This window comes from Dryobates pubescens, chromosome Z, assembly GCF_014839835.1.
Source record: "Dryobates pubescens isolate bDryPub1 chromosome Z, bDryPub1.pri, whole genome shotgun sequence".
Taxonomy (NCBI): domain Eukaryota; kingdom Metazoa; phylum Chordata; class Aves; order Piciformes; family Picidae; genus Dryobates; species Dryobates pubescens.
This window is the reverse complement of record NC_071657.1, coordinates 71,031,704-71,058,958: the sequence shown is the minus strand read 5'-3', so window position 1 is coordinate 71,058,958 and position 27,255 is coordinate 71,031,704. Positions and strand designations below refer to the sequence as shown.

The window sequence follows — 27,255 nt, the reverse complement described above, 5'->3', positions numbered from 1 at the left end:
ATACTAGAAAGTTGAGACCAACCTCCCTCTTACTACAACCTCCTTTCACATAGTTCTAAAGAGCCATGGGGTTTCCCCTCAGCCTCCTCTTCTACTGACTAAACAACCCTTGTTCTCGCAGCCATTCCACATAAGACTTTTTCTCTAGACTCTTCACCAGCTTTGTATCAGTACGTTATGAGTAAAGGTTGGGGACTGAGCTACTGGAGGGTAGTGAAGAGGTTAAGGACCTGGGGGTCTTAGTAGATGGAAAGTTGACCATGAGTCAGCAATGTGGTCTTGTTGCCAAGAAGGCCAATGCCATTCTGGGGTGCATTATAAGGGGTGTGATGAGTAGGTCAAGAGAGGTTCTCCTCCCCCTCTACTCTATCCTGGTGAGGCTGCATCTGGAATATTGTGTCCAGTTCTGGGCCCCTTAGTTCAAGAAGCACAGCAAACTGCTTGAAAGAGTCCAGCACAAGGCACAAAAAATAAGGGAGTGGAACATCTTCCTTATAAGGAGAGGCTGAGGGAGCTGAGACTCTTTAGCTTGAGGAAGAGAAGACTTTATTGTTTCTAATTATGTAAAGGGTGAGTGCCAAGAGGATGGAGCCAGGCTCTTCTTGGTGATGCCTGATGACAGGACAAGGGGCAATGTGTGGAAGTTGAGGCATAGGAAGTTCCATGGAAGCATGAAGAAACATTTTTTTCCCTGTGAGGGTGAGGGAACACTGGAACAGGCTGCCTAGAGGCTTGTAGAGCCTCCTTCTCTGGAGATATTCAAAACCTGCCTGGATGCATTCCTATGTGTTCTGGTATAGGTGATCCTGCTCTGGCAGGGGGTCCCTTCCAACCCCTAACATTCTGGGACTCTGTGATTCCTTGCCCTTCCCTGGACACACTCCAGAACTTCAATGTTTTTCTTGGAGGAGCCCAAAACCAAGCACAGTATTCAAGGTTCAGCCTCAGCTGTGTCAAGTGCAGAGACATGACCCTACTTCAGCTGCCCACACTATTCCTGATACAGGCCAGGATGGTGTTGGCCTTCTTGGCCACCTGAGCACATTGGTGGCTCATGTTCAGAAGGCTGTCAACCAACACCCCCAGGTCCTTTTCTACTGGGCAACTTTTCAGCCACTCTACCTCTAGTCTGCTGCATTGCATGGGGTTATCGTGACTGAAGCGCAGGATCTGGCACTTGTCCTTGTTTAACATCATGAAACCGACCTCTGCCCATCAATCCAGTCTGTTCACATCACTTTGCAGTTTTATGTCAACAGTTGCCGGGACCCCTAATGTCTATGAGTACAAGAATCTTTATCTCAGCACAGCTCAAACTAAGCACTGAAAAGAATTTCTGAGAGCCAATGCTGTTTGTACAGGGCCATACAGTAGAAGCAGGCATCAAACCTGATTTAAGTAATTTCGTCTGGCCGCCGGGGGACCATGGTGATATGTTGTATGCTATCTTCAGAGGGGCAAGGGTGTTTCAGCTGCCATGGAGGACTACTCAAAGTGCAGTGAGAGACAACTTTGCTGGGCTGTTTTAGTCAAGATTTCAGTTTAGGTTTGTTTTGTGTGTTTCTAGCAGAAACATGGATTGCACCTCATAGGAAAAAAGTAAATGAACAAGATGAACCAATATAAGCCTTCTTAAGGTTTGTGGTACCAGATGTTATAGCTTGGAAATGCAAAGCCTGACCATTAGCCACTTTCTGGAAGAACCATGTTCCCTTACAAATTCAGTAAAGCACATATTTTTTTTTATCTTTTTCAAGAGAAAAACCTTCTACCAGTGGGAGCACTCCACTGAATTAATTTAAGAATTATTGTTATGTGGCTTCCTGGTTACTGTACAAACAATAGTCATCCAGTCTGGAGTTAAATAATTCTCAGTCCTCTAGGGGCATCATAACCAGGATCAGAAATGAAAAGGACACAGTCTCAAGCTGTGCCAGGGGAAGTTTAGGCTCGAGGTGAGGAGAAAGTTCTTCACAGAGAGAGTTGTTGGCCATTGGAATGTGCTGCCCAGGGAGGTGGTGGAGTCACCGTCCCTGGAGGTGTTCAAGAGGAGATTGGCCATGGCACTTGGTGCCATGGTCTAGTCATGAGGTCTGTGGTGACGGGTTGGACTCGATGATCTTTGAGGTCTCTTCCAACATTGGTGATACTGTGATACTGTGAAAAGTTAATGCATTAATCTCACTGTAGCCTTTTTCCAATATAGATAGGTTTGAAAGTAAATAGAAAATTCTGTCTATCTGCTTTAATCTGGTTGGGGGTTTTGTTTGTTTGTTTTCTGTTGTAGTTTGTTTGGTTTTGGTTTTGTTTGGTTTTTATGTTGTCCATTTCTGGAACCACAATTTAGAATATGTCTTTACCAGAGTGACCAGGAGTTGTTTTGCTCAAAGAGATGTGAAAGTTACTGAAGCGAATTCATTTCAGTGGTCTCCTAACATTTTCAAGGTCATAACTTCTTAAAACTGCAAGCAGCCAGGGCTCAGCAGAAGAGTTTCAGTCTTACTGAAGGAAGAGTATAATTATACATTAATTCACTCTAATTCCACATGGTCTATCTTAGGCAGAAAAATGATAGAATCATAGAATCATAGAAAAGCTTAGGCTGCAAAATACCTTAGAGATCATCTAATCCAACCTCCCTGCCATACACAGGGACATCTTAAACTAGACCAGGTTACTCAAGGCACCATTCAACCTGGCTTTGAACATCTCCAGGGAGGGGACATCTACAACCTCTCTGGATGATCCCTTCCATATGGAATACTTTGAGAGGTGTGGCTTCTCTAGCAAGTTCTGGTGCTAGAGAAGAGTCACTACAGAAGGGAGGGAGACTGTCTTACAGCACTAGATCATCATAAAAACTAATTATTTCTTAGGACAACCTTCAGCAAGATGTTCAATACAATCTCCTCTATGCTCATAAATTGCTTTACTTACTTACTGGGACCTGTGGTCAGATCATATTGAAAATCATGATCATTTCTTGTGGAGTCAACCATCAATAAATTAGGCATTAATTTTCTTTGCCTTATCTTCCTGCCTTACTTGTGTTTTGCACATCCCTGTGTTAGAAATTCCCTTTGCTTCATAGAATATTGATGGGGGAGGAGAAACAGATCATAGATACTGTTTATTAGAATGCCTTTATTCATTAGGCTATTTTTAATAGTGGCATCAAGCTATTGGTTTTGAAACCAGGTAACTGTTCACGCAACTTACTCATACAGTCACTTGCTCATGCAAATACTCCCACACTCAAACACCTGCATTAGCAAGCTCTACCTTCCACATACTCCATGTCATACATTGTCGATGTTCATGTGTCCCGATGGCTGTGTGCCAGCTCAGAAAATTCTTGGTCTTCTACATATGATTGTTCTTGCAGAGGGATGCTGGAACTTAACCATCCTTGTGAGAATCATAGAATCTTTCTTCTTTCTTCATGTTACTAGTTCTCTAGTAGTAGTTACTAGTTCTCACTAATTACAGGTATCACTCACACAAACTCACACATCAAGGGACATTGTAGCATTTGCATCTAATAGAATAACAGAGCTGCTGAGTTTGGAAAAGTCTCTTGGGATCATCAAGTCCAGCTGCTAGCCTTCAGCTTGCAATCCAACCACTACTGCTAAGCCACAGTCACTAAACCATTTCCCTAAGCATATCCAAGCATCTTTTAAATACTTCCAGGGATGGTGACTCCACCACTTCACTGGGCCTGATGCAATGTTTGTTAACTCTTCCTGTGAATAATTCTTTCCTAATATCTAACCTGAACCTCCCGTGACACAGCTCAAGGCCATAAATACTGTGTTCTTCTCCCCTTGCTTATCTTCAACACTGTTTAATCAGGAAAGGAATCCTGTATTCATTAATAGGAAGAAGGCTTTTAAAATACTTTGGTTTTCAGAAAATAAAAAAGCCATGGTTATCAATTAAAACAGAATTACCTTTGCTCTCAAATAATTGACCTATGCTGCTTTCTTTCCATACTACATGAATGGGGAAGAACAACTGCACCAGTACAGGTGAGGGCTTGACTTGCTTGTGAGCAGCTCTGCAGGGAAGTACTTGTGGATAACAAATTCACCAATATGTGCCAAGAAGCCAGCTGTGTTCTGGGGTGCACTAAGAGTCAGGCCAGCAGGTCAAGTGACATTCTCCTCCCTCTGTACTCTGTCATGGTGCAGCCGCACCTGGAGTATTGTGTCCAGTTCTGTGAACCCCAGTTCAAGAGGGACAGAGAACTACTGGAGAGAGTCCAACAGAGAGCCAGAAAAAAAGATGAGGGTAAGAGGAGCATCCCTCTTATGACAAAAGGTTGAGAGACCTGGGATTTTTTAGCCTGGAAAAGGGCAAACTGAGAAGGGATCTTCTCAATACATATTTATATCTAAATGGTGGAGGTCATGGGGGTGGAGCTGAGGTCTTCTCAATGCTGCCCAGTGATAGCACAACAGGCAATGGCTAGAAATACAAGAGGTTTCACTTAAACATAAGGAAAACTTTAAATTGAAGATGCTGGAGCACTGGAACAAGCTGTGCAGGGAGGTTGTGGAGTCTCCTCTGGAGTCACAATCTTGGACAACCTGCTCTGGACAAACCTGCTTTAGCAGCCCCCTACCCCTACCATCATGTGATTCTCTGAATTCTGGCCCAAGAGGAATGTAGAAATTTGACTGTAGATTCATTTGTGGTTTTGCTTCCCCTGCATTCAGTATTTACTATTTGCTCTGAGTGTCTGAGTTTTCTTGAAAGAAGAGGTAGGTGATGCAGGACACAGACTGAAGAGTATAATATATTTCTCTCAGAAGAGTTATCAGGGAATAGCTTTTGTGTGGGCTCTCAATACCCAGCTGCTAATCCACACTCATTCTCATTATTCCACTATTCCTATTTCATTGAGCTAGACCATAAAATAAATAACTGCAAACTTCTATCTAGGTAGGTCTGAACACATAGAGTTATGAGATACTATTTATAACAGCTGGTGACATTCAAAGCATTTCATACATTTTGACCTAAAATGCTCCATAGAGCATAGCCATAAGTATGTCTCCATCAGCTCTCACTAACTTTAACAGGTTGCAAAAATGGGAAGGGAGATTGAATCCTTTTGCACAGGAGCTGCAAAGCAAAGTTAAAGAAGATACAGTGCAATGAATGAGAGAGACACTGGCGAGTCAGAGGTATCATTGTAAATACACTTCTAGGAAGCATTACTACCTACAGACACAAAGTTGTGTACTGTTTTGATGATTCTGTTCTTTGCAATCTAGATTATATCTTGCTTAGCAAGATAAACAGTCGTTGTCTTCTGGTATTGAAGCAGGGTGCTGTAAAGCTGGGAAGTGACTGGGTCTGCTGTTGCTTGATGTAACACGACCCTAAGACATTGTATACCACCCATGTGAATCACACTCACCTCTCCTGGATCTCATTGCTATTCTCGGTTTCTCCTGTTACTTTAACAACAGTCTTCCTCCTCCCTTTGTGGCAGTGGAGAAGGAAGGCAAGTGTAAAATCCCATTAATGCATGCACGCATGCACAGAGACACAAGGAGACACATCTGTTGTTTCATAAATCAATAATAATACTCAGGAATTGCAGAGCTACTTTGATGGATTTGACCAGCACAGAAAACCAGTTTTGACAACCTGTAGTTTTGTGTCAGGAACCTCCTTCTGATGCCTCTGATGAAACATTCCTGTTGACAGCCCTTGTGATCCTGGAGTGGTACTTCAGAATTGAATAATAAGCAAAGTCCTTCTCTGAAGCAACAGAAAAGTCTCTGTCATATGTGCTATCAATTGCTCCCTCCTACTCCCTGGAAAATTGTTCTGTTGTTGTTTGAACTAGGTAATTCATCCTGAAGACAAGGTTGTGCAATTTCCATTTGTGCACTGAGAATCAGTTCTGAGAGGTTGGGGGTTTTCTTAAAAATTAACTCTGTTTTCTGTCCACTTTATAATTTAACATGAAACCTGTCAGTATTCCAAATTTTAAATACACTCTTTACTAGATTAAAAAACTTATTACCTCTCTCTGATAATACAGATAATGCTTCTGTGCTGGATCTCCTCACCGCAAAGGGCCTAATATTAGCTTTCTGCTTTGAATCCCTAACAATTCATAGATTTGTAGAATGATTTGAGTTGTAAGGGTCCTTAAAGATCATCTAGTTCCAACCCCCCTGCACTGGGGAGGGACACCTTCCAGGAAACTGCATCGCTAAAGGCATCACCCAGCTTGACCTTGAGCACCTCCAGGGAGAGGGCATCCATTAATTCTGTATGTTAAAAACACTAGTGAAACAGAAGGTACAATCTGACCAAAAGATCTTTGCAAATAGTATCAAAGAAACTAAAAAAGAATCAAGTCTTCAAATCTGGGAAAACATATTGTGGAAGAAAAAGACAAAGTGAACCAGCTTTGATATCTACCTCAAATAAAGTGAAAACCAAAATAAAAACTCTGAAGGTGTTTTAAGTGGTCACATAGTGCTCTGGCTCTTTCAAGACACACGAGCTGAGCAGGGTCATGGTCCCAGCAGGAAACCCTTCCTGACTTAGATGTGTGCTTTAAGAAACACAGCTGGTGACTCCATGTATGATTATTTGGTAGGCACCATCCCAATGGAGGGGGATATAAGTGTCAGGTGGAAAACCTCTGTTTTGTTAATGATATTTAAAGTCAAGGTTCTGTGCACTCACAGTGATGATGCACTCATTGAAAAAACACCTCTATTAGATCCTGGGCACACTCTCCCCTCAATGAGTTAATTAAAATATTATTGACAGAGTCAATAAGTCAGCTGAGCTACTTAACCAAGTAGGATCCCCAAATTTGTGAAGTGAAAACTCTGGGACAGGTAAATATATGCAGGTTTTCAACAGCTAGGGCAGAAAAGGGCTTCTTTTTATGTTCCTATCACTTTCACCTTTTCCTTAGCCACCAAACATTGCTCATATATCTACCTTTCCTGACCTCTTAGCAGCCCTATGACTCTTGTCCATTTAGATTGCCTTTATTTTTCTTATTTTTTCGTATTTTAAAGCCATGCAGCTCATCCACTTCCCTTGATTTACTGTACTTTTTCACCATCCCCTCCCTGGGCACCTATTGTGATTTTATCTTTGTTGATTCACATCAAGAGAGACAAGATTTAGCCTCTTACAGGTGGTGAGACCCTTGTTCCCTCCCTGGAGCTGTTTGAGGCAAGGCTGGATGAGGCCTTGAGCAATCTGATCTGTCCCTACCAATACCAAGGAGGTTGGAACTAGATGATCTTCAAGGTCTCTTCCAACCCAAACCATTCTGTGGATGTACGAATCTATGAATTTGGGGGCTTGGTATGTGTGTGTGTTTGTGGTTTTGGTTTGGTTTGGTTTGTTTTTTTCCAAGGGTACCAAATAGAGATGCACAAAATCTAACTCTTGCTACAATCAAAATAACTCAAAAATGTGGGACATCTGCTAGGTGTAAATACATAAGCCTTTAATTCTTGGTTTCTCCTAAGAAATTATCTCTTGCTATTCTTCCTACTACACTTTTCTGCAGTCTTCCACTTTGTCAGTGGGTGCTGGGGCTTTCCAATTTATTTTTTTTTTTGCTAGATATCAAGTAATTAAAAAACATAGAAGAGCTCAGTACTTGTTTATATTTTATTTCAGCAGTGGCTTATAAAAAATTAATGTTTCCTTAGAAGCCGAACACATGGTTGATGTGACATGACATAAAAGCATGAGAAAATCATGCTGAAAGGGGAAAAATTAACAAGCTACTGGACAGGAAAATAAAATGAAGTTAGGAGACAAAACTTGTTTGATTTCCTTCATAAATTTATGCCAGGATAAAATGCCTCAAATTCTCGATTTTGATCTAACGTAGCATTAAAATAAAGTGCCTTAAATTGGCTATTATTCATTTATTTGTTTGACTATCCTCCAACAGTAGTCTTGATTAAAGCCTTTTCTTCAAGAATTGCTAGTTTTCCATAACAGAAAACCTAAATGACTTACAGAGATAAGTAGGTAATGTCACAGATCTTATCTTGTTGTTTTAGGATGCTCTGAACCCCTGGGGATGAAATCAGGACATATACAGGACTACCAAATTACTGCCTCCAGTGTTTTCCGTACACTCAACATGGATATGTTTGCTTGGGAGCCCAGGAAAGCCCGGCTGGACAAGCAAGGCAAAGTTAATGCCTGGACCTCTGGACACAATGACCAGTCACAGTGGTTGCAGGTAAAGTTTCACATGCATTTTCCTAAATATTGGTCTCCTTTGTGTTTCAAGTATGGGGATGTTTGACTGGCTCAAGATTATCCTCATAGTCCTCATTTTCTGAGTGCAACCATCCTAACTGTACATGATGAAGCTATAAATGCCCATACAGATATTGATATCTTTATCTCAATTGTTAGCCATGTTATCTCACATGTAGAAACCCCTGCTCATGAAATCCTTCACCTTCACTAGCTATGCTTTATGAGTTGCCCAGCAGCAATGAATTTTCCTTTGTTAACAGATGTAAACAGAATCATATAATGCTTTGAGTTAGAAAGGACATTTAAAGGCCATCTAGTCCATCTCCCCCCCCACCCCCCCCCCATAAGCATAGACATCTTTAACTAGATCATGTTGCTCAGAGCTCTGTCCAAAATGACCCTGAATGTTTCCAGGAATGGAGCATCTACAACCTGTCTTGGCAACCTGTGCCAATGTCTCACCACCCTCATTGCATTATTTTTCCCCTTATATGTAGTCTGAATCTCCCCTCTTTTAGTTTAAAACCATCTACCTTTGTCCTGTCACAAAAAGCTCAGCTAAAAAAGAGTGTCCCCATCTTTTATTATAGTCCTCTTACTTATTGATAGGCCACAACAGGGTTTTGCCAAACCCTTGTCTTCTTCAGTCTAAACAACCCCAACTCTCTCCGCCTGTCCTCATGGCAGAGGTGTTACAGACGTGATATTTCTGTGGCGTCCTCTGGACTTGCTCTGTGTCTTTCTTGTACTGAGAACTCCAAAGCTGGACCCAGTGTGTGGCCAGTACCTAAAATGGCATCTCACCAAGGCAGAGAACAGGGACAGAATCACCTCCCTTGACCTGCTGGTCACACTACTTTTGATGCATCCTGTAAGTAGTATCCTTCCACAGCTCCCTGGAAAAACATATTTACTTCAGCTTTGTGCATGCTACCAAATCTGGCTCAAAGAAGTTATCTTTGTCTAATTGAGACTGCTCAAAACCACCTTCTGACAACACTCTGAAGCTAACAAGACTGATTCAGCACATGAATTCATTATAAAGCCGTGCACGAGGGCTCTTTTCAGCCTGGGAGTGATTTATGCAAGTCGGTAGTACACTAATGTAAAAGATTGCAATAAATCACCAGTGTGGAAGACTATTTGACCAGTTGCTGACACATTTACAATTTTTGAACTGTTGAAAATAGCAGTGTTTTGAGTCAGCTGACAGTTTGCAGTGTAGTTCTCAGTGGGAAGCCTCAATAGCACTCGACGTGGCCACCAACCCCCTGCAATCTTTTCACATATAAATTATGGCATATTAGCTTTTTTTACCTACAGTTGCTAAGCAATTTAGCAATATGATTACTATCTTTTCCCATGTTTGAACATATACTGAGAGGAAGGACCAGTTGTATTGTCTCTTTAACTTTTGAATAGCTGAGGATCCTGGGATTCACTTAAAGTTTTTTAGAGCAGCTTGTTGAAACAACAGTTAGCAACTTCTGGAGAGGAAGAAAATTTTATTGCTGTGTTTTGATGATGGAGAAGCAGATGAAAGTGTTTCTCCATGTAAAAGGGAGGTGGTTGTATGCTATTTAGCCCCATCAGAGATATCAAGAAATTGAGGATGTGCAGGGACTCCACAGAAATAACTTGTGGTGCGTTATTCCTTCTGTGGGTGACAGTGCATTTTTCACCAAATGCAGAGGGCCTGGGAATGCAGAGTTATTTTTCCTTGTCTAATTTTTTTCATTGTGTTCTAAGCCTACACCTGAAAATTTCTCAGTCTTGAAGTACAGACCTTGAAGTACAAGGTGTTCTATTTTTTTATTATTTGGTAAAAATGAAAGTTGTGAAGAAATACTCCTCTTTTAGTTCATTTGTCATATGACTATGATATAAATTCAGTAACTTCACAGGAACATGAGCAGTTTACCCTTTTTTCTGAAAGCCCTTATATTTATATTTCTTCAAAAAAAACCTGTCATAACATTTATTCTTAATAAAAAAAAAAGAGCAAAGGAAAAGCAAAACAAGCCTAGAACTACTTGTATTTTTGGTGCTTAAGCAGGTTGTTAACTTCTACTATAGGCTGATTATTCTGAATTTAGTTCATGAACAAAGGTGGACTCACATGCTTCAAGTCTAGATTGTGTAAGGAAAAAAATGTTTATTATTTAAATTCATCCATTCATTGTTGTTCTCTTTACTAGTAGTTCTTTATTTTTTTCCCTAAAATACAGTGTGTTGTACTGTAACCTGTTAAAATACTGACTGCGATGTTGTCATCATGATGTTTTCAAAGAGTTTAGACAAAACATTTCTAAGAAAAAGCATGTGAAAGCAAACTTATCTGGATGCTCTTTTTCCCTCAGCAATTACACATTACAAAGAATGATCCCAGTTGTGATCCCACAGTATCCAAAAATGGGCTTAAAGCATAGACTCCTGGATTTTCTGTTCTACCAGTGTGATACTTCACAGTGATTGCTCTCCATGCCCTTTGAATTTTCTCCACGTCTTTTTGTGTGTGTTTGTTTTAACTTTTAGAATTTTCAGTGGAAAGACTATAAAACTGGGTAAAATCTTACTGAATGCCTTCTAAAATGTTTGTTGTAGAGTGTGGTATATGAATGGCTTGAACAGATCTGTTCTGACTTAGAGTTATTTTGGAGGATCCTTGCCCAAATGCCACTGCTATCAACTCTTCTCTGTCTAAAACCTTGTGTGCTCACACACATCTCAGAGCACCTGCTGTGGTAATGGTTGCTAAGAGAATGTTTGCATAAATATTACTTGCTACTTATGGACAGTTCACAGCACTTTTGGATGAACCATTGAGATAAATTCTTCCCCATCATGAGCTGGTTATTTTACTCAGTTTTCTCTCAAAAATGAAAATTCTCAATCTTCTATGTATTTTAAAATGCAGCCATTAACAGGCGTGCTCATTGTTTTAAAGTGTTCTGAAGTACTGCATCCATCATTCAACACCAGATGTGGGAATATGAAGTATTATGCAGCTCCACAGAGGTACTGTACTTTTTTAGGCTCAGGAAGAATGCTCATATTATTGGAGCTGCAGTTGTTGCAAATCTGTTGTGATCTTAGAATAGAATAGAATAGAATAGAATAGAATAGAATAGACCAGGTTGGAAGAGACCTTCAAGATCATCTTGACTCCACTCACTCACAAACTCCTTGCACAACACCCCTTTACACTAGACACCATCATTAGCAGTGGAAAAAAGTATTTTTGTGATGTGGAGGAAAAGTTAATGAGACAAAATCATACTTTTCCAGCTCAATCATAGTCTGAATGTAAAACTTCACCATGTAGTTGTTCAAGGGCATTCTTCCTTTAAAGATGATGCTACAGAAGGTATGTCAGTTACGTGGCTTAATTAATATACACAGAAGCTTTCATCAGCCTGAGTACCCTGCCTGTTTAATATCTCTGTACTTGCAGCTGAAATCTAAGCAGCTTGCCCATACAGAACAAAATAGCTGTTCATGTTTGGTACCTAATCTAATGCAAGTAATTAGTTCCAGCATCTTTCTCTACTCCTGAATACTTTCTCTAGGTATTCCCATCATTTTGAATACACTTCTGTGAAATTATCTGCATAAAATTAAAGATTATGGGGAGGTGGGGATGTGAAATGAAAAAAAAAACAGCAAACCAAACAAACACCCCCCCACACCACCACCACCAAAAAGCTCATAATTTGCTCCCTGTAATTATGCATAAATTTAGCATAAACTAAGTGAGGTAAAGCATTTCAAGTTAATTAGTGAGAAATGAAAGAAAAGCCTTAACTCCATTTTCCAACAAGGCACTCCCTTTTCCTCATTACTCTAATTTGCTTGTCGGCATCATTTGCTACCTTGAACCAGTTCACAGACTTTTCTCAGGATCTGTTGCTGAACTGTTACAACCAGGCTGCTTTGCCAATATTGAGAGTGCTTCTGCTCTTCCTGGTCACCATCTAGGACTGTCATGCCAGCTGGTCACCCCACTCCTCATTTCTTCAGTTATTTGACATCAAAGTTAAAGAACTTCCCACCTTATGCCCAGAACAAGACACTGAGGTTGTTGTTAAAGGTCACTGAAAATTATTCCTTAGTGTTCAGATGCTTGATGTCTGTGCTCATAAATAGATATTCACTATTTTAGATCTCAGTTTCCTCTCAAAGGCTATCATTCAAAAGAGTTAACATTTTCCTCAAAATCCATTCTGTATCTGATACTGATTTTCTGCAGTTATAAGTTACAAATCAGGACAGCAGCTTAAACTCTCTTTTTTTCCCCTATTAACTTACAGTTAAGTTTTGGTGGTTTAAAATATGTCCTTATTTCTGACAGATTGACAGACACTATATTCATCATTGTACTGATTTCCCACTCTCACTGTCTATTAAAGACAGCAACAAGGTTTACTTTAATGCCTTTGTCCACTTGTGCCTTTTCTGGTGCTTCAGCAAATAATCTCTCTGATGCTCTTTCTGTAATCTACCATCCTCTGCAATATTCCTGCACCTGAGGCATCTCATTTCATTTGGTGTCTACCAGCAGCTAAAGATTTCTTCTCTGTCAACCATCTCGTTTGAATATTTGATTTGCATGTTATCCTAATCCTAACTTTATATTTGTACATGGGTACTGGCAGCATTTTATCTTAAAATTGGTGATATGCTGGGTTTTTGAAGACCTTCTTCTCTACAGGCCACAGCTGGCTGAAAAGAATGCCTATGTTGTAAGCCTGATGAGGTTCCTTTTGCATCTCTATGTTCTCAGGTGACCAGCAGTCCTGCAGTAGCTTTTTATTTCTAGTTGTACTTGAAACTTTAAAACAGTTTACTCACTGAAAAAAAAAATATTAATAATGCTTTCATCTGTTTGCTTAGCTTGTATTTTGCTGCAAAGCTAGTGGAATGTTGTCGTAGTTTTAGCAAGCAGACAGAAGCTCTTTTATCCCTCCCCAAAAGACTCAAAGGAAAAAGCTCCACAGAGGATTAGAAAGATTTGGAAATTTAAATGGAAGTACAATTCAGAAGTGCATACACAAATCCACATTCAGCCTTGGCCCTGCTCCCCATCCTGGGCTTACCAGAACCTCACCACGCCAACATCATCCAAAACCAAACCGCCAAACAGGCTTCAATGTCTCCCCATCCCCACCCCCCAGGCCCAAATGACACAGTAAAAAAATTAGCCAAGCCCATCAAGGCCAAAAGTCTCCCCTGAATCACCAAACAAGAGATGCAATCTGCACTGGAAACAGGAGAGAGGGAAAAGGGAGCCAATAGACTGTGCTGTCTGTTTACATAGGCCAGATGCAGGCATGATGGGATGGAATAACAAAAGATTATATTTTCCAGTGTCAGCTGCCCAGCACCTGTTTGGTACTCCTGGAAGACTTATCTATAGTTAAGACATCCCAGTTTTTAAACCCATAACAAATGTTCTATAGCTAGATGTGCATGAATGATAAACCTGATATTTTATCCACAGTTATTTTATATATCTACTACCAAGCTCAGACAATTTTGGAAAATCATCTTTCCCTTAAAGAGTAGAATAGAATAGAATAGAATAGAATAGAATAGAATAGAATAGAATAGAATAGAATAGAATAGAATAGAATAGAATAGAATAGAATAGAATAGAATAGACCAGATTGGAAAAGACCTTTGAGATCATCACGTCCAATGTATCATCCAACACCATCTAATCAACTAAACCATGGCACCAAGTGCCCCATCCAGTCTCTTCCTAAACACCTCCAGTGATGGTGACTCCACCACCTCCCTGGGCAGGCTATTCCAATGGCCAATCACTCCTTCTATAAAGAACTTCTTCCCAACATCCAGTCTAAACTTCCCGTGGGGCAGCTTGAGACTGTGTCCACTTGTTCTGGTGCTGGGTGCCTGAGAGAAGACACCAACCCCCACCTGGCTACAACCTCCTTTCAGGTAGTTGTAGACAGCAATAAGGTCTCCTCTGAGCCTCCTCTTCTTCAGGATAAACAACCCCAGCTCCCTCAGCCTCTTCTCATAGGGCTATTGCTGGAGTAGAATGGAGCAAAAAGCAATGTTTTATTCTACTGTTTCTCTAGCTGATTGTATGTGATGGAACCAGCTAAGCACTACTGGAAAAAAAAAACAACAACTGCTGTTAAAGACAACTGTCATATATAAAACCGCTCATTTTCAAAATGTGATGATTGCCAGTAGTATAATAAATTTGGCCTGGGTGTTTACTGCCAACCTGGTCTCCAATACGAGACAACACAAGTAAAATTTTTCATCAACACCATGAGAAAACAATTGTTTCAGTGCCGCAGTTGATTTATTCTTCCATTTTAATATTTGACCATATTTTTTTACACAGTAATGCCTCAGGTTTGAAAACAAAGTCAAAATCATATTCACAGATATACCAATTAATTATCCATTACATATATCTCTATGCAAAAACATCTCTGTCTACAAAGTCTCATGCCATCATAGGATGTATTTATGTTTGTTTTCTAGCATTCAGTTAGAGTGTCTAAGCTCCTACATGATAAAATGAAAGAGTTTTTATTTAAAGGCTATACCAAATACAGCTCCTATTCAATTTTTCTTATAGAGTCCTCATAGAAAGTACTTTGTGCTTCCTTTCTTCAGTATTTACAAGACTTGACAGTGGTATAAGTTGTGCTTTGCACTACCAACATAAGTCATCTCAAATTGTGTAAATACTAAGATAAATGAGGATTAAGAGAAGTCAGGAGGGTAGCCATGCCACATGTCAGCTCCAGCAGCCTCATGCAGAGCACAGCTAACATGAGACCAGTGACACATTTCACATTTCACCTAGTTATTTGCTGTATAACCTGATGCAAAGGGACTAAACTACAGAAATTTTTACTTTTGCAGATTTTATATGTAAAATTTACATATACCATTTAGAGACCTCTTAAAAATACCTAGTTCAAATTAGTTTCATAGGCTCCCTCTACAGGAAATGGAAAGAAGGCAGCAGTATCAGGGAATAATTCATCTTACTCTGTCTGTTAAGTTGCCTGTTATGAATCACGCTGGAGATAGGCCTTTACTCCATTAGAATAGAATAGAATAGAATAGAATAGAATAGAATAGAATAGAATAGAATAGAATAGACCAGGTTGAAAGAGACCTTCAAGATCATTGTGCCCAACCTATCATCCAACACCACCTAATCAACTAAACCACGGAACCAAGCATCCTGTCAAGCCTCGCCCTGAACACCCCCCAGTGACAGCGACCCCACCACCTCCTCGGGCAGCCCATTCCAATGGGCAATCACTCTCTCTGTGTAAAACTTCCTACTAACCTCCAGCCTAAACCTCCCCTGGCACAGCCTGAGACTGTGTCCTCTTGTTCTGGTACTAGTTGCCTGGGAGAAGAGATCAACCTCTGCCTGACTACAACCCCCCTTCAGGTAGTTGTAGAGAACAATAAGGTCACCCCTGAGTCTCCTCTTCTCCAGGCTAAGCAATCCCAGCTGCCTCAGTCTCTCCTCATAGGGCTTGTGCTCCAAGCCCCTCACCAACCTTGTCGCCCTTCTCTGGACATGCTCCAGCAAGTCAACATCCTTCCTAAACTGAGGGGCCCAGAACTGGACACTGTACTCGAGGTGCGGCCTAACCAGTGCAGTGTACAGGGGCAGAATGACCTCCTTGCTCCTGCTGCCCACACTGTTCCTGATGCAGACCAGGATGCCATTGGCCCTCTTGGCTGCCTGGGCACACTGCAGCCTCATGTTCAGCCAACCATCAACCAGCACCCCCAGCTCCCTCTCCACCTGGCTGCTCTCCAGCCACTCTCACTGCAGCTTGTAGCTCTGCATGGGGTTGCTGTGGCCAATGTGCAGAACCCGGCACTTGGATGTGTTCAATCTCATGCCGTTGGACTCTGCCCGTCTGTCCAGCCTGTCGAGGTCCCTCTGCAGAGCCTCTCTACCCTCCAGCAGATCAACTCCTGCCCCCAGCTTGGTGTTGTCAGCAAATTTACTGATGATGGACTCAATGCCCTCATCCAGATCATTAGCCACAGAGAGAGGAAAGTTAACAGGAGGTGAATCCTTCTATTTTTTGATATGGGAAAAGAACATTAGCTTTTCATCTAATATTGGTTAGCTGAGCTCATTTTTGTGTTGGTGTTCATTCTGTGACCAAAACAAAATGGAAATGTTTCCTGTCTCTCATGGCATTTGCTTCTCATCTCTTATTGCACATGCACCTTGCTTTCCTATTTTGTTGTATTTGCCTGTTTCTTTTTAATGAAGTCTGCAGAGGCTTACTAGATAGAAAATAACTATATTGTAGCATTTCCTAAATGGTGAAAACATTTCATACAGAGAAAATCTCATCATTTAAATCACAATCATTTAATTGTCTTTTGAAATGTGTTGTTAGAAAAACAAGTGTTAATACCAATACTGGTTAAAGTAGACAGATAAATGGTTTCTGTCTGGCCAGCAACTTAAATATTTTCTTTTAAAATAGTGCTTAACAGTATCTTAATTAAATAAGGACTTCAAAGACCAAAAATTGCAATAGGATAAAATATTAGTTTAAAACCAATCTAGTAATCAACATAATAAGGAAATTATATGACTTCTAGTGGGCTTAGACAGCTAAGCAGTTATGTTCTGGCTGATCTTGGAAAGACATAGCATTCTGTGTGAATTATAAGCTTAATTATAACACATTATAGACAAAGAGCATGCATCTTCTCTTCAGCTTCAGTAAACCACAGCCATCACCACCAGAGTCAGGAAAGGAATCTGTATCCTTTACATGTACAGCAACAAGAGATCTCTCTCATTCTTCAGGTGTAAAGCTGGTACTGGTTTTTAATTATTATTTTCCACAAGCAAAAAAAAGTGAGTTTTCAAGTTTCAGACAAGTTGCGTAAATCCTTTCTTTGTGCCATGTTTTATTGGGGTACTGAGAGATATTTAAAGACAATATTAACCACTTTATCTTTTCAACTCAAAAGCATCATTTTATTTTCTTCTGGTCTTTGACAAAGCAGCACTCATTTCTGCTTGAAGGATTTAATTGGATACTCAGCTTTGGTATCTCTTTGGCCTTATACTTATCTCAATGAGGAGGTTCACAGGATAAGATTTTGTTCATGTAGTCTGATAGTTCACAGTATGCAGCAACATAACAAGGCAGGTCGTGTTCAGATTATCAATATGGATCTTTCTTTCCCCATACTTTGCCGGAAACTCATTATAGCTATGAAAATCAGCTAGTGCTAGAATAAGGTAGTAATGGACAAATCGTTCTGAGTGATTTAGCCAAGAACAAATGCAGGCAGAGAGATAACCCACTTCTAAACAGTACACTGTTGAATTTACTTATTTTGTAATGCCTGGTTCAGAATACCAATGGGTCACTTTACTATCATCTTCACTTGCCCATAAACCACAGAGTTGAATTGCAACTAGATCATCACTATTTGCTTCTAGGACAGTGTGTAGCTCAACATGAACAGCAAGAACACCACTAATAAACACCTGTTTTAGAGAAATGATATTAAGACACGTGCTTTGATATCCTAGTCTCAGTTTCTTGCCAGAGAGTGTTTGATGGCTATTCCAGAGGTCAATCTCTATCCTAGTTTTTCCCCCCAAATCATTTGAAGTTAAGTGCATTATTCACACTAATAACATTCCTAAATTGTGCATTTCAGCATTGCACTTCCTAAATTGCTTTTGACTTTGCATAGCTTTCTTCTGCAATTCATTTTATTGAAATGTTAATAGTGGTAATTGAATTTAAGTCTTGAAATTAAATAAGGCAGCATAAAATCTTAGTTTATTTTGCATTTTCAATGCTGTATTTAAGCTGTATTTTATCATTTAAGTAGCAAAGTCTAGAGCCTTGGTAGAATCATCGATTGTGCTCTGGCCAAACACAAAGATATGTGATAGAAGGACAGGCAAAGTACAGAAGCTTTATTTTCATGAGGTGTCCAGGAAATAGGCAACAAATTGTTACAGCAAGATTGTTTTCTGTGTTAAAAATTTGTATGATGACACCATCATAAACAGATAGAAGGAGTGAGTCTGTCTGAACAGTAAATCAGCTATGGTTACATTTTATACCAGAAAATTATTTCATTGCTTAAATTCCTACTCTGTTCAGTGAATTACGTTCCTTACTCTCTCTGTTAAGTCTTCAGTTAAAAAATGAGAGGTTAATTCAGTGTTCCATAGTGTGTCTTTGAAACATAGCAAATTCATCATCACTAGCAAAAATTACTTGAGAAGTTTCCATAAGGAGTTGAGTCATATCTAGCTCTAAAGAAGTGCAGGAGTACACTGTCAGTTCCCTTACTGACTTGTAGCTTTTCTCTGTGTATCACTTCCCTGCAGATGAAAGTTAGATTGAGTAATGACCCATTTCCTATTAGAATAACAGGTTTTGATCTTGCTTTAAAATATCTGGGAGTGTAAGCAAAAACTCCCTGGTTGTTCTGAATTTTGATGTATAGAAGATTTGAGTCTGAAGCATTTTTTCTTACTGCATATTTACAGTGCAAATTTTGCTCTTGCTTGATGCCAATAGCAGCACCTTCTGAAAAAGATGCACATTGAATTTTAATGGAGAGACATTAGTTTTCCTTTGTTTCAACTTACTGCGTGTTTTACCTACATATTCCTTCCACTGATTTAAAATAAAGCTCTGTCTCTGTGAAACAAGATTTTATTTCCCTTGCCCTCTCTTAAATAACAAAATGGCTACAAAATTGGCTAGATAGGAATACAGAAGCCAAGGGTGAAAATCTGTTTCTTATTCATGCCTTCTTCTTCCATGCCAATGTTTCAAAATAGCATCCACTTTTTCCTCATAAAAATGTTCATTGTTTTCATAGCTACATTTGAGAGGATTTTATACTTGAGCACAATTGGACACAGTTGTTGCCCCACAATATTTTCAGTCTTGACAGGGCAAAAAGGCAACAAAGAAAATACAATGACAGAGTGAAATGAAGTGGTCGTGGCAAGGTTAAGTATTTTTAAGCAGAAAAAAATACCTGATGTAAAAACAGATGAGAAAAAAAGCCCCATTGGAATGAAAACTAAAGAACAGTGGAACTGAATCTAATTCTGGTTTATGGTAATTTTACGTGGTATTAAGTGGACTCTGATGGTTTTACTAGATCTGTGCTTTTTTTCCAAAATATTTCTTCTTGACAAAGCAAGACATGTGTTCTTCACCTGTCAGTTAAGATACCATGTGTTAAATACACAAGGGTCATTTTCTGAATATTTTGCATTCGTATGTGTTTAGTCCTTATGCAACTTTAAAAATGAAGTAAAGCTTTATTATGAAATTTCAGCCATTTTCTTATTCTATTCCCTGCTTAAAGTAGTTAGAAGCAGATAGGTTCCTAGCTTGGCAAATGATGAAGAGAGATTGTATACTTCTGCTAATGAAACTGAGACACAAATAGAGAGTAGCAACAGCAAAGGAACTTTAAATTAATCTAAATTAGGAGGCAACTACCTCACAGCCTTCTTCAGAGTAGTGGGAGAAGTGCCTAACCAGGCTGACATTTACCAAGCAGAAAGAACTAAAACAAGATAGTTCTATTTGTGCATGTAAAAGCATTGCATGAAGTAGACGTAGACATTTCTCTTACTGTGTCTGAGTCTCAGCCTATTCATGGGTTTCATCACATATTTTTCACTAATGACCTTCTACACATAGTTTATTGTTGGTCTCAGCAGAAGACTTTGTAGCTTGGATTTGTTGTTTTTAGTTAACTCAGGTGTGTCTATGTAGTAGTGTACTGTGTGAGACCCTCTATCCACTCCACTTAATAACACTCATCCTGCTTGATCCTCAATTTCCCCCTCAGAAAGTCCAACATAAAAGAAAGACCTTATCAGAAAAGGAAAGAGAGAAAGAGAATTTTTAAAGGAAATCACTGTAGATACAAAAATACTTCAACTAAATCTTTCTTCAATTATCTGGGTCTTGTTCAAGAGCACCTTGAGACTTGTAATAGTGTGACAAAATAAGCATTTACTGGAATTTCCTTGTTTATTCTAGGCTTGGTTCTGTGTGTACATCTATTCATGGGGGATGAGACATGCTCAATAGGCACAAAGACAGAAACAGAGGCACATTTTCTCAGAACAGAGCAGATTTCTATAATTAATCTTTGGTATCATGACAGAACCGAGAACCTGAGTTGACAGTGCTTGCATTCTTGTTTGATAGCTTTCTCTAAAACAACTCAAATAACAGGTTATTTTAAAGGAATGCATAGTTTTAAAGTTAGTCCTTGGGATTATAAGAACTTCCTGCGTAATTATGTTCCATACATAACCAAGTCTTAATTGCTTTTGTTTTTGGAATGATCTTCTTAGAAGCTTCATGTTTAATTAACCAGAAGATATATTAATCCTATTTAAACCCAACCTCTCTTTGTTGTATAATTAAGCAGAAAAATATTTTCACAATTAAAAGCAAAGTCTATATATAGCTAATAAAAGAGAAACATCTCCGCGGGAAAAAACAAAACAAAACAACAAACACATGTCTGTTGTTTCTAATGGCAAAAATAAAAATATTTAGGTCCATCTGAGTAGGTTATCTTTGTAAAGAGGTAATAAAATTACAAATCTGTTTTCAGATAAGAGGAAAAATAATGTTTTACAAAGGGCTTACTGCAGATGATTGATGATATGCTTTTGGCAACATCAGAAATACTGCAGTATTCATAAATACAGGAACAGACCCCCACTGAATATTCCTTCCAATGTAACTTCAGTTTCACTGAACTCAAGCACTGCCTCTCTATACCAGCCAAGAAGGCTAATGGCATCCTGGCCTGCATTAGGAACAGTGTGGCCAGCAGGAGCAGGGAAGTCATTGTGCCCCTGTACTCTGCACTGGTTAGGCCACACCTTGAGTCCTGTGTCCAGTTCTGGGCCCCTCAGTTTAAGAAGGACATCGAGACTCTTGAACGTGTCCAGAGAAGGGCAACAAGGCTGGGGAGAGGCCTTGAGCACAGCCCTATGAGGAGAGGCTGAGGGAGCTGGGATTGTTTAGCCTGGAGAAGAGGAGGCTCAGGGGAGACCTGCTTGCCGTCTACAACTACCTGAAGGGTGGTTGTAGCCAGGAAGGGGTTGTTCTCTTCTCTCTAGCAACCAGCACCAGAACAAGAGGACACAGTCTCAAGCTACGCCAGGGGAGGTTTAGGCTCAAGGTGAGGAGAAAGTTCTTCACTGAGAGAGTTGTACGCCATTCGAATGTGCTCCCCAGGGAGGTGGTGGAGTCACCATCCCTAGAGGTTGGTGAGGGGATTGGATGTGGCACTTGATGCCATGGTCTAGTCATGAGGTCTGTGGTGACAGGTTGGACTCGATGATCTTTGAGGTCTCTTCCAACCTTTGTGATACTGTGATACTGTGATACATACAGATATTGTGGATTTAGTTTTATGGCTCACTGCATAATGATGAGCATCTTGAACTTCTAGAAACCTCAGTAGCACATTTGAGGAGTAGGTAATACTGGTGTTTTTGGAGAATTACCATGCTTTGTCTGATGGCACTTCTTTTAGAATAGAATACATAGAATACATAGAATAAACCAGGTTGGAAGAGACCCTCAAGATCATCGCGTCCAACCCATCAACCAATCCAACACCACCTAAACAACTAACCCATCGCACCAAGCACCCCATCAAGTCTTCTCCTGAAAACCTCCAATGTTGGTGACTCCACAACCTCCCCAGGCAGCCCATTCCAATGGGCAATCACTCTCTCTGTATAGAACTTTTTCCTAACATCCAGCCTGCTGAATGTTAGGAAGAAGTTCTTCATAGAAAGAGTTATTGGCCTTTGGAATGGGCTTCCCATGGAGGTGGTGGAGTCACAATCACTGAAGCAGTTTAGGAAGAAACTTGATGGGGTGCTTGGTGCCATGGTTTAGTTGATTAGATAGTGTTGGATGATAGGTTGGACTCAATCATCTCAAAGGTCTTTTCCAACCTGGTCTATTCTATTCTATTCTATTCTATTCTATTCTATTCTATTCTATTCTATTCTATTCTATTCTATTCTATTCTATTCTTTCTCCAATGTCCTTTCATGGAGCCAAAGAATTAAAGAGATTTTTAGAGGGTGGTTTATTGGCTCACCAGCTAATTTATATGGCAATGTTGACACTACAAAACTCACTGATCAGCTGAATTCACAATGTACAAATGCCTCCAAACGCAGTAATAGCTCAGAGCACAGTGATCACAGTTGACAGCAAAGTATGAGTCCACTAGAGAAGAAAGTGAGATTCAGTACCTCTCATTGACACTCAACCTGTAAGGTTCTTCATCCACTTCAGCAGGTTCTTTGTTAATACCATGATTTTTTTCCTTATATAATTATGTGTTGCATGCTAATACAGGAACAATGAATGAGGTGAATCTCAAACAAGGATGCATATATCACCACAGTGATGGATCATACATTAGGAGACTTTGAGCCAAATCCAAATGAGTTAGCCTGACCATCAGCAGAGAGGTACCTGGTGACAAACAAACAAATTATATATTCATTTTTATTCTTAGACAAGCTGGAGTCTTTCCTGCTCACAGACCTACCTCCACTGGGAGGATTGTTTTTCTCAAAATAAGCCTCAGAGCTGCTTTAAAACAGCTGCCAGTTTAGTTATTAGTGGCTGACCATTTTTCTCAGCGTCTGCCACCAAAGCACTTTTCACTTCCCCCAAATGTACAGTGATATAAATTGCAGTACCACAGCAGGTTTTGCTTTGTGCTCCAAAATAGATCAGAGGGCTTGTTTTTGAGAGGATTTTAGAAGTCTTGTTTTCCAAGGTTCATAACAACAGTCTTAGAAAGTCTTTTGATATTAAATCTTTATTTTGTGAGAATTTAAGTATTATTTGGGGGGGGAGGGAGGGGGAGGAGGAGTAGGGTTATTATCAGGGAATTTTAACACAGTCCCCTTGTTTTCTTCATTCCCAGTCCTACTGTATGTAATTGTGTGGTTCTGGGCAGTCTTACATTATATATAAGATTTTTTTTTTCACTTCTGAGATAGTTTGTTTTCTTTTTTCTATTTAAAATAGATATCATAAATAAAACATGAGAACAAAGGAAGAATCTTTTGAGACTTTTGCATGTCTGAGTTACTTTATATCTCTGCAGATACACATGGGGAGGCTACAACCTTTCTCCTTTCCCCACCATAATTTTTTTTAATTTTCTGATTGCATCCCACTCCTTTGGTAAAATGTCATAAAATGTTATCTGTTTTTAGTTTTAATGAAACAATAATGACACACACTGTCTGAGCAACAGAGGATAGGTAGCAAAGGGACCCCAGTGCAGTATTTGTTGACCCTCTGAAAAGTCAAGCTTCAAATGGAATAATAGCATTCCGGGGTAAAATGGAGCAATTGAAAATAAACGTTGTCATGTCGAGCAACATCTCACTCTGTGACTTAAAAAAGGTCTGTCATCCATTATGGAAGCTCACCCAGAAGGTGGAAATTGTGACTAATCAATTTACATTGCAGTCCTCCTACATTTCGTGAGCCTTTCCATTTCATTTTGTCTGAAACAAGAACTGAATTCTGGGAATTAAATTTTATTTCTTGCATTAAAAGGTATAAGCAAGTTAAACTTTAATGCACAAGAAAATAAATGAAAACATTAAAATTAATTATTCAGATTTAATCTGTTCCTCACTTTTACAGAGAACTGTAAATCTCATTTTAGCATTGCTCTTCAGCCATTTAGGCAATATGGTCTTTAAAACTGGAGACTCTGTGAGGAGCTTTGTAGACAATTTGGTCATCCGTCACTTTGCGTTGCATCACCCCATCATTTCACAGATTAAAGGGACATGCATAAGAAAGAAAAAACAAACAAACAAACAAAACCCAAGCAAAAACACCTCAATGCCATGATTGTAAAAGGGCTTTTTTTTTTTTTTTGCAAAATGCATGTCTCTTCACAGAATTGTATTTGATTCTAATTGCCATGCAGTAGGGGTAAAAAAAAAACAACGCAGGCAGTTTACGATTTTGTTATATTAATTAGTTTATCACACCGAGTTTATGTCCTTGTTGCCACAGGAGCTATTTAGGAGGATTTTTACAGCTCAGGAATTGCCATTAACTAACCTATTACAGTACTGTAAAACGTGGGGTGTTTTTTTCACAGAAAGGATAATATCCAAAGTAAACAATGTCTACCCGAAGCAGAGGAAGCCAACCAGTTTATGTTTGCATGTGGGTTGCAGCATGCTGGTCTTCACACTTTAAGATATATTTATGAATCAGCACTGTGATGTTCCAAAAATAAGTATCAGAAGCCTGATCCAGAATGTAGCAAAGTCAGTGTAAGTGCTAGTGTTTGTTTATATATGTTTTTGTAGCACTAAATGGGCTATTGACTGGGAGTAAACAGTGTCATGCACTGCTACCCCCAGTCACAACTCTACCTCACTAAAGCAATTGGTGCTATACAGTGCAGGATTTGTTGGCCATATCATCTTGTAAATTATTTCTAGCACATTTGCCTAAAGTACTTGACAGAAATTTACCAGTTTAGCTCTGAGTTGTGGGATCTTCTAACTCTGAGCCAAATTTTCTAAGTTCTTTGGATGTGTCATAAGAAAAAAAAGGAAAAAAAAAAGGAGGAAAAGAAAAAAGAAAAAGAAAGGAAGGGGGAAAAAAGAAGAGCATGGGGAATGTGGATTAGGAATGCAATATACAGTTTTTTTCACAAGAAGTGGGGTCACCTGAGATCAGCAGACATCAGGTTTATACAAATAAAAGGAAACATACCTGTATTAAGGACTAGTCCATGTCATTAGCCACTCAGACTCTATGAATTGAGCATTTTAGAAATTTCATGCTTTCTACACCTCCTATATACACCTATATACACAGGAGACTGGATGGGGTGCTTGGTGCCATGGTTTAGTTGATTGGATAGTGTTAGGTGATAAGTTGGTGATCTCAAAGGTCTCTTCCAACCTGTTTAATTCCATTCTATTCTATTCTATGCTCTATACTGCTTCTAAGTGGATAATACAATACTGCTTGCTGTGTCTGCATAAGGGAACCACATGTGACAAGAACTAGAGGGCATCAACCATGACAATCAGGTTTTAGGTGGTGGTTTGACAGAGTGTGTGATAAATCATAGAAACTCTGGCAAATGATTTTGTGGCTTTGAGAGGCTGATTTGAATTCAGGGGGAGACTTGGTATGAAATAATCCAGCTCTTAGAGGAAAAAAAATCTATTAGAAATTACTAAATAGAGAAAACACATGAGGCTCAAGAAATTCCCCTATCTGAAAAGTAATGGAGACTGCAGCCCACACATCTATGTACATGTATTTTATCTTTTGTATCTCTTTTTGAAGCCAAAAATGCACTAGATAACTACTTCTCTTCTGTTAGTCTTCCACAAACATTTACAATATAAGTGAAGGTACTAATGTCAAGAAAAGGAAAAATTAAGCTAAAAAAAGAAGGTTAGAACAACATAATGGGTTTTTTTTAACTAAAATTAGTTTTGTGGGTGTGGTGGTGAGAGAAAGTTCAGTTCCCCCCCCCCATAAAGAAACCATGGCTAGCTCTTTCGGAGAAGTAGAAATGGATAAAAGCTATATTTACAAGCAGGATGAAATGCAGATGGATATAACCACAATATACATATTTACAATATATACAGAACAAAACTCCTCCAGCCAGGAGGGTCCCCCCACCCTTTACCCCCTCTCTCCCCCTACCTCCCTTTTTTCCTAAAAAGGGTTAGAGAGAGAGAAAAGGTAATTATTAAGGAGGAAATTCTGTTAGTTCAAAGCGTATGCAAGAATTAGTTTCTTATCTGTTAGTTCAAGCTTAACTCCATCTCACACAGCTGTTGCTCACAGAGAGACTGAAACAGACAGGCTGAAAAAGACAGACAGACTGAGACTGAGATTCAAAATGAACTAAAACTTAAAGTTGCATCCTACCTATCTACCAATGAAATTTGTTTAGAATATCTTTGTTTTCAATTTTTACACCAAAACATTCAGCCAAACTGTTCCAGCAACTGTCCCTTTTGTAAAGGCACAGCCTAAAATGGTCACAGTGGGTTTGGTGGTTTGTTGTTTTTTCCCCCCCTCTATTTCTGTGTAACTCTGTTGTTAGGAAAACCAGTTTAAAAAATTCCTATTTCACTTAGCTGGAAGGAAATGTTCAGTGCTTCAGGCCAATTACGGGGCACGTTTCTGTAGTCTGACAACCAAAACAGCTTTCTCCACTGAGCTTGCATAATCTGATTGACTCAGGAGTGGCTCCCAAAGTCTAATTTAGGGATGCTGCACTAGTGTATAGAACCTTCAAGTTAATTTCTACAGTCTTTCTGCCACTGTTGCTCCAGTTTGCAAGAGGACTTTTCCTGTTCTACAGTCCTGTAAAAATATTATTTCAGCATGAGGCATTGATGTGTCTGTATTTTCTCTAAATCTATTTAGCCAAATCTAAGCATGTCACTGGAACTCCTCTCACTCTAGTCTCTCTTAAAGGGCAGCAAAGAGCAGTAATTGTTTTCCTCAGGTGACTGGCTGTCGGGGACGTACAGAATCAAAGGTCCTCTGGAGAAATCTTTTCCCTTCACTCACTCTCCATACATTCCATTGAGTTGATATGACCGGCTTTGGTTAGGAGCTTACCTTCCCCAAAAAAGTCTACCACAACATGCCATTCAGTATTTTTATTTGACATCATTTTAATGTCATTATCCAACCATTCTGCTTATTAGAATAATAGCCTGAGATATACTCTTACACAGTCACTTCAATGATAAGAATTTTGTACAACATCTTGTCCCCTGAAATTAACACATATTTCCAGTTATCCCTCAGTAAATGAAGAAAACCCTGGGGGCTGGAAATCAGGTAATCCTGATTG

General features: G+C 39.5%; 1 protein-coding gene across 2 annotated transcripts in view; it reads left to right on the top strand.

Moving 5' to 3' along the window:
* Positions 1 to 27,255, top strand: part of EDIL3 (EGF like repeats and discoidin domains 3) — a 339,872-nt gene that overhangs the window by 268,610 nt on the left and 44,007 nt on the right. For both annotated transcript variants that reach the window (XM_054178605.1, XM_054178604.1), the window contains one exon: positions 8,070 to 8,254. In XM_054178605.1, coding sequence (XP_054034580.1) covers positions 8,070 to 8,254 — 185 coding nt within the window. The remainder of the gene's footprint in view (positions 1 to 8,069; positions 8,255 to 27,255) is intronic.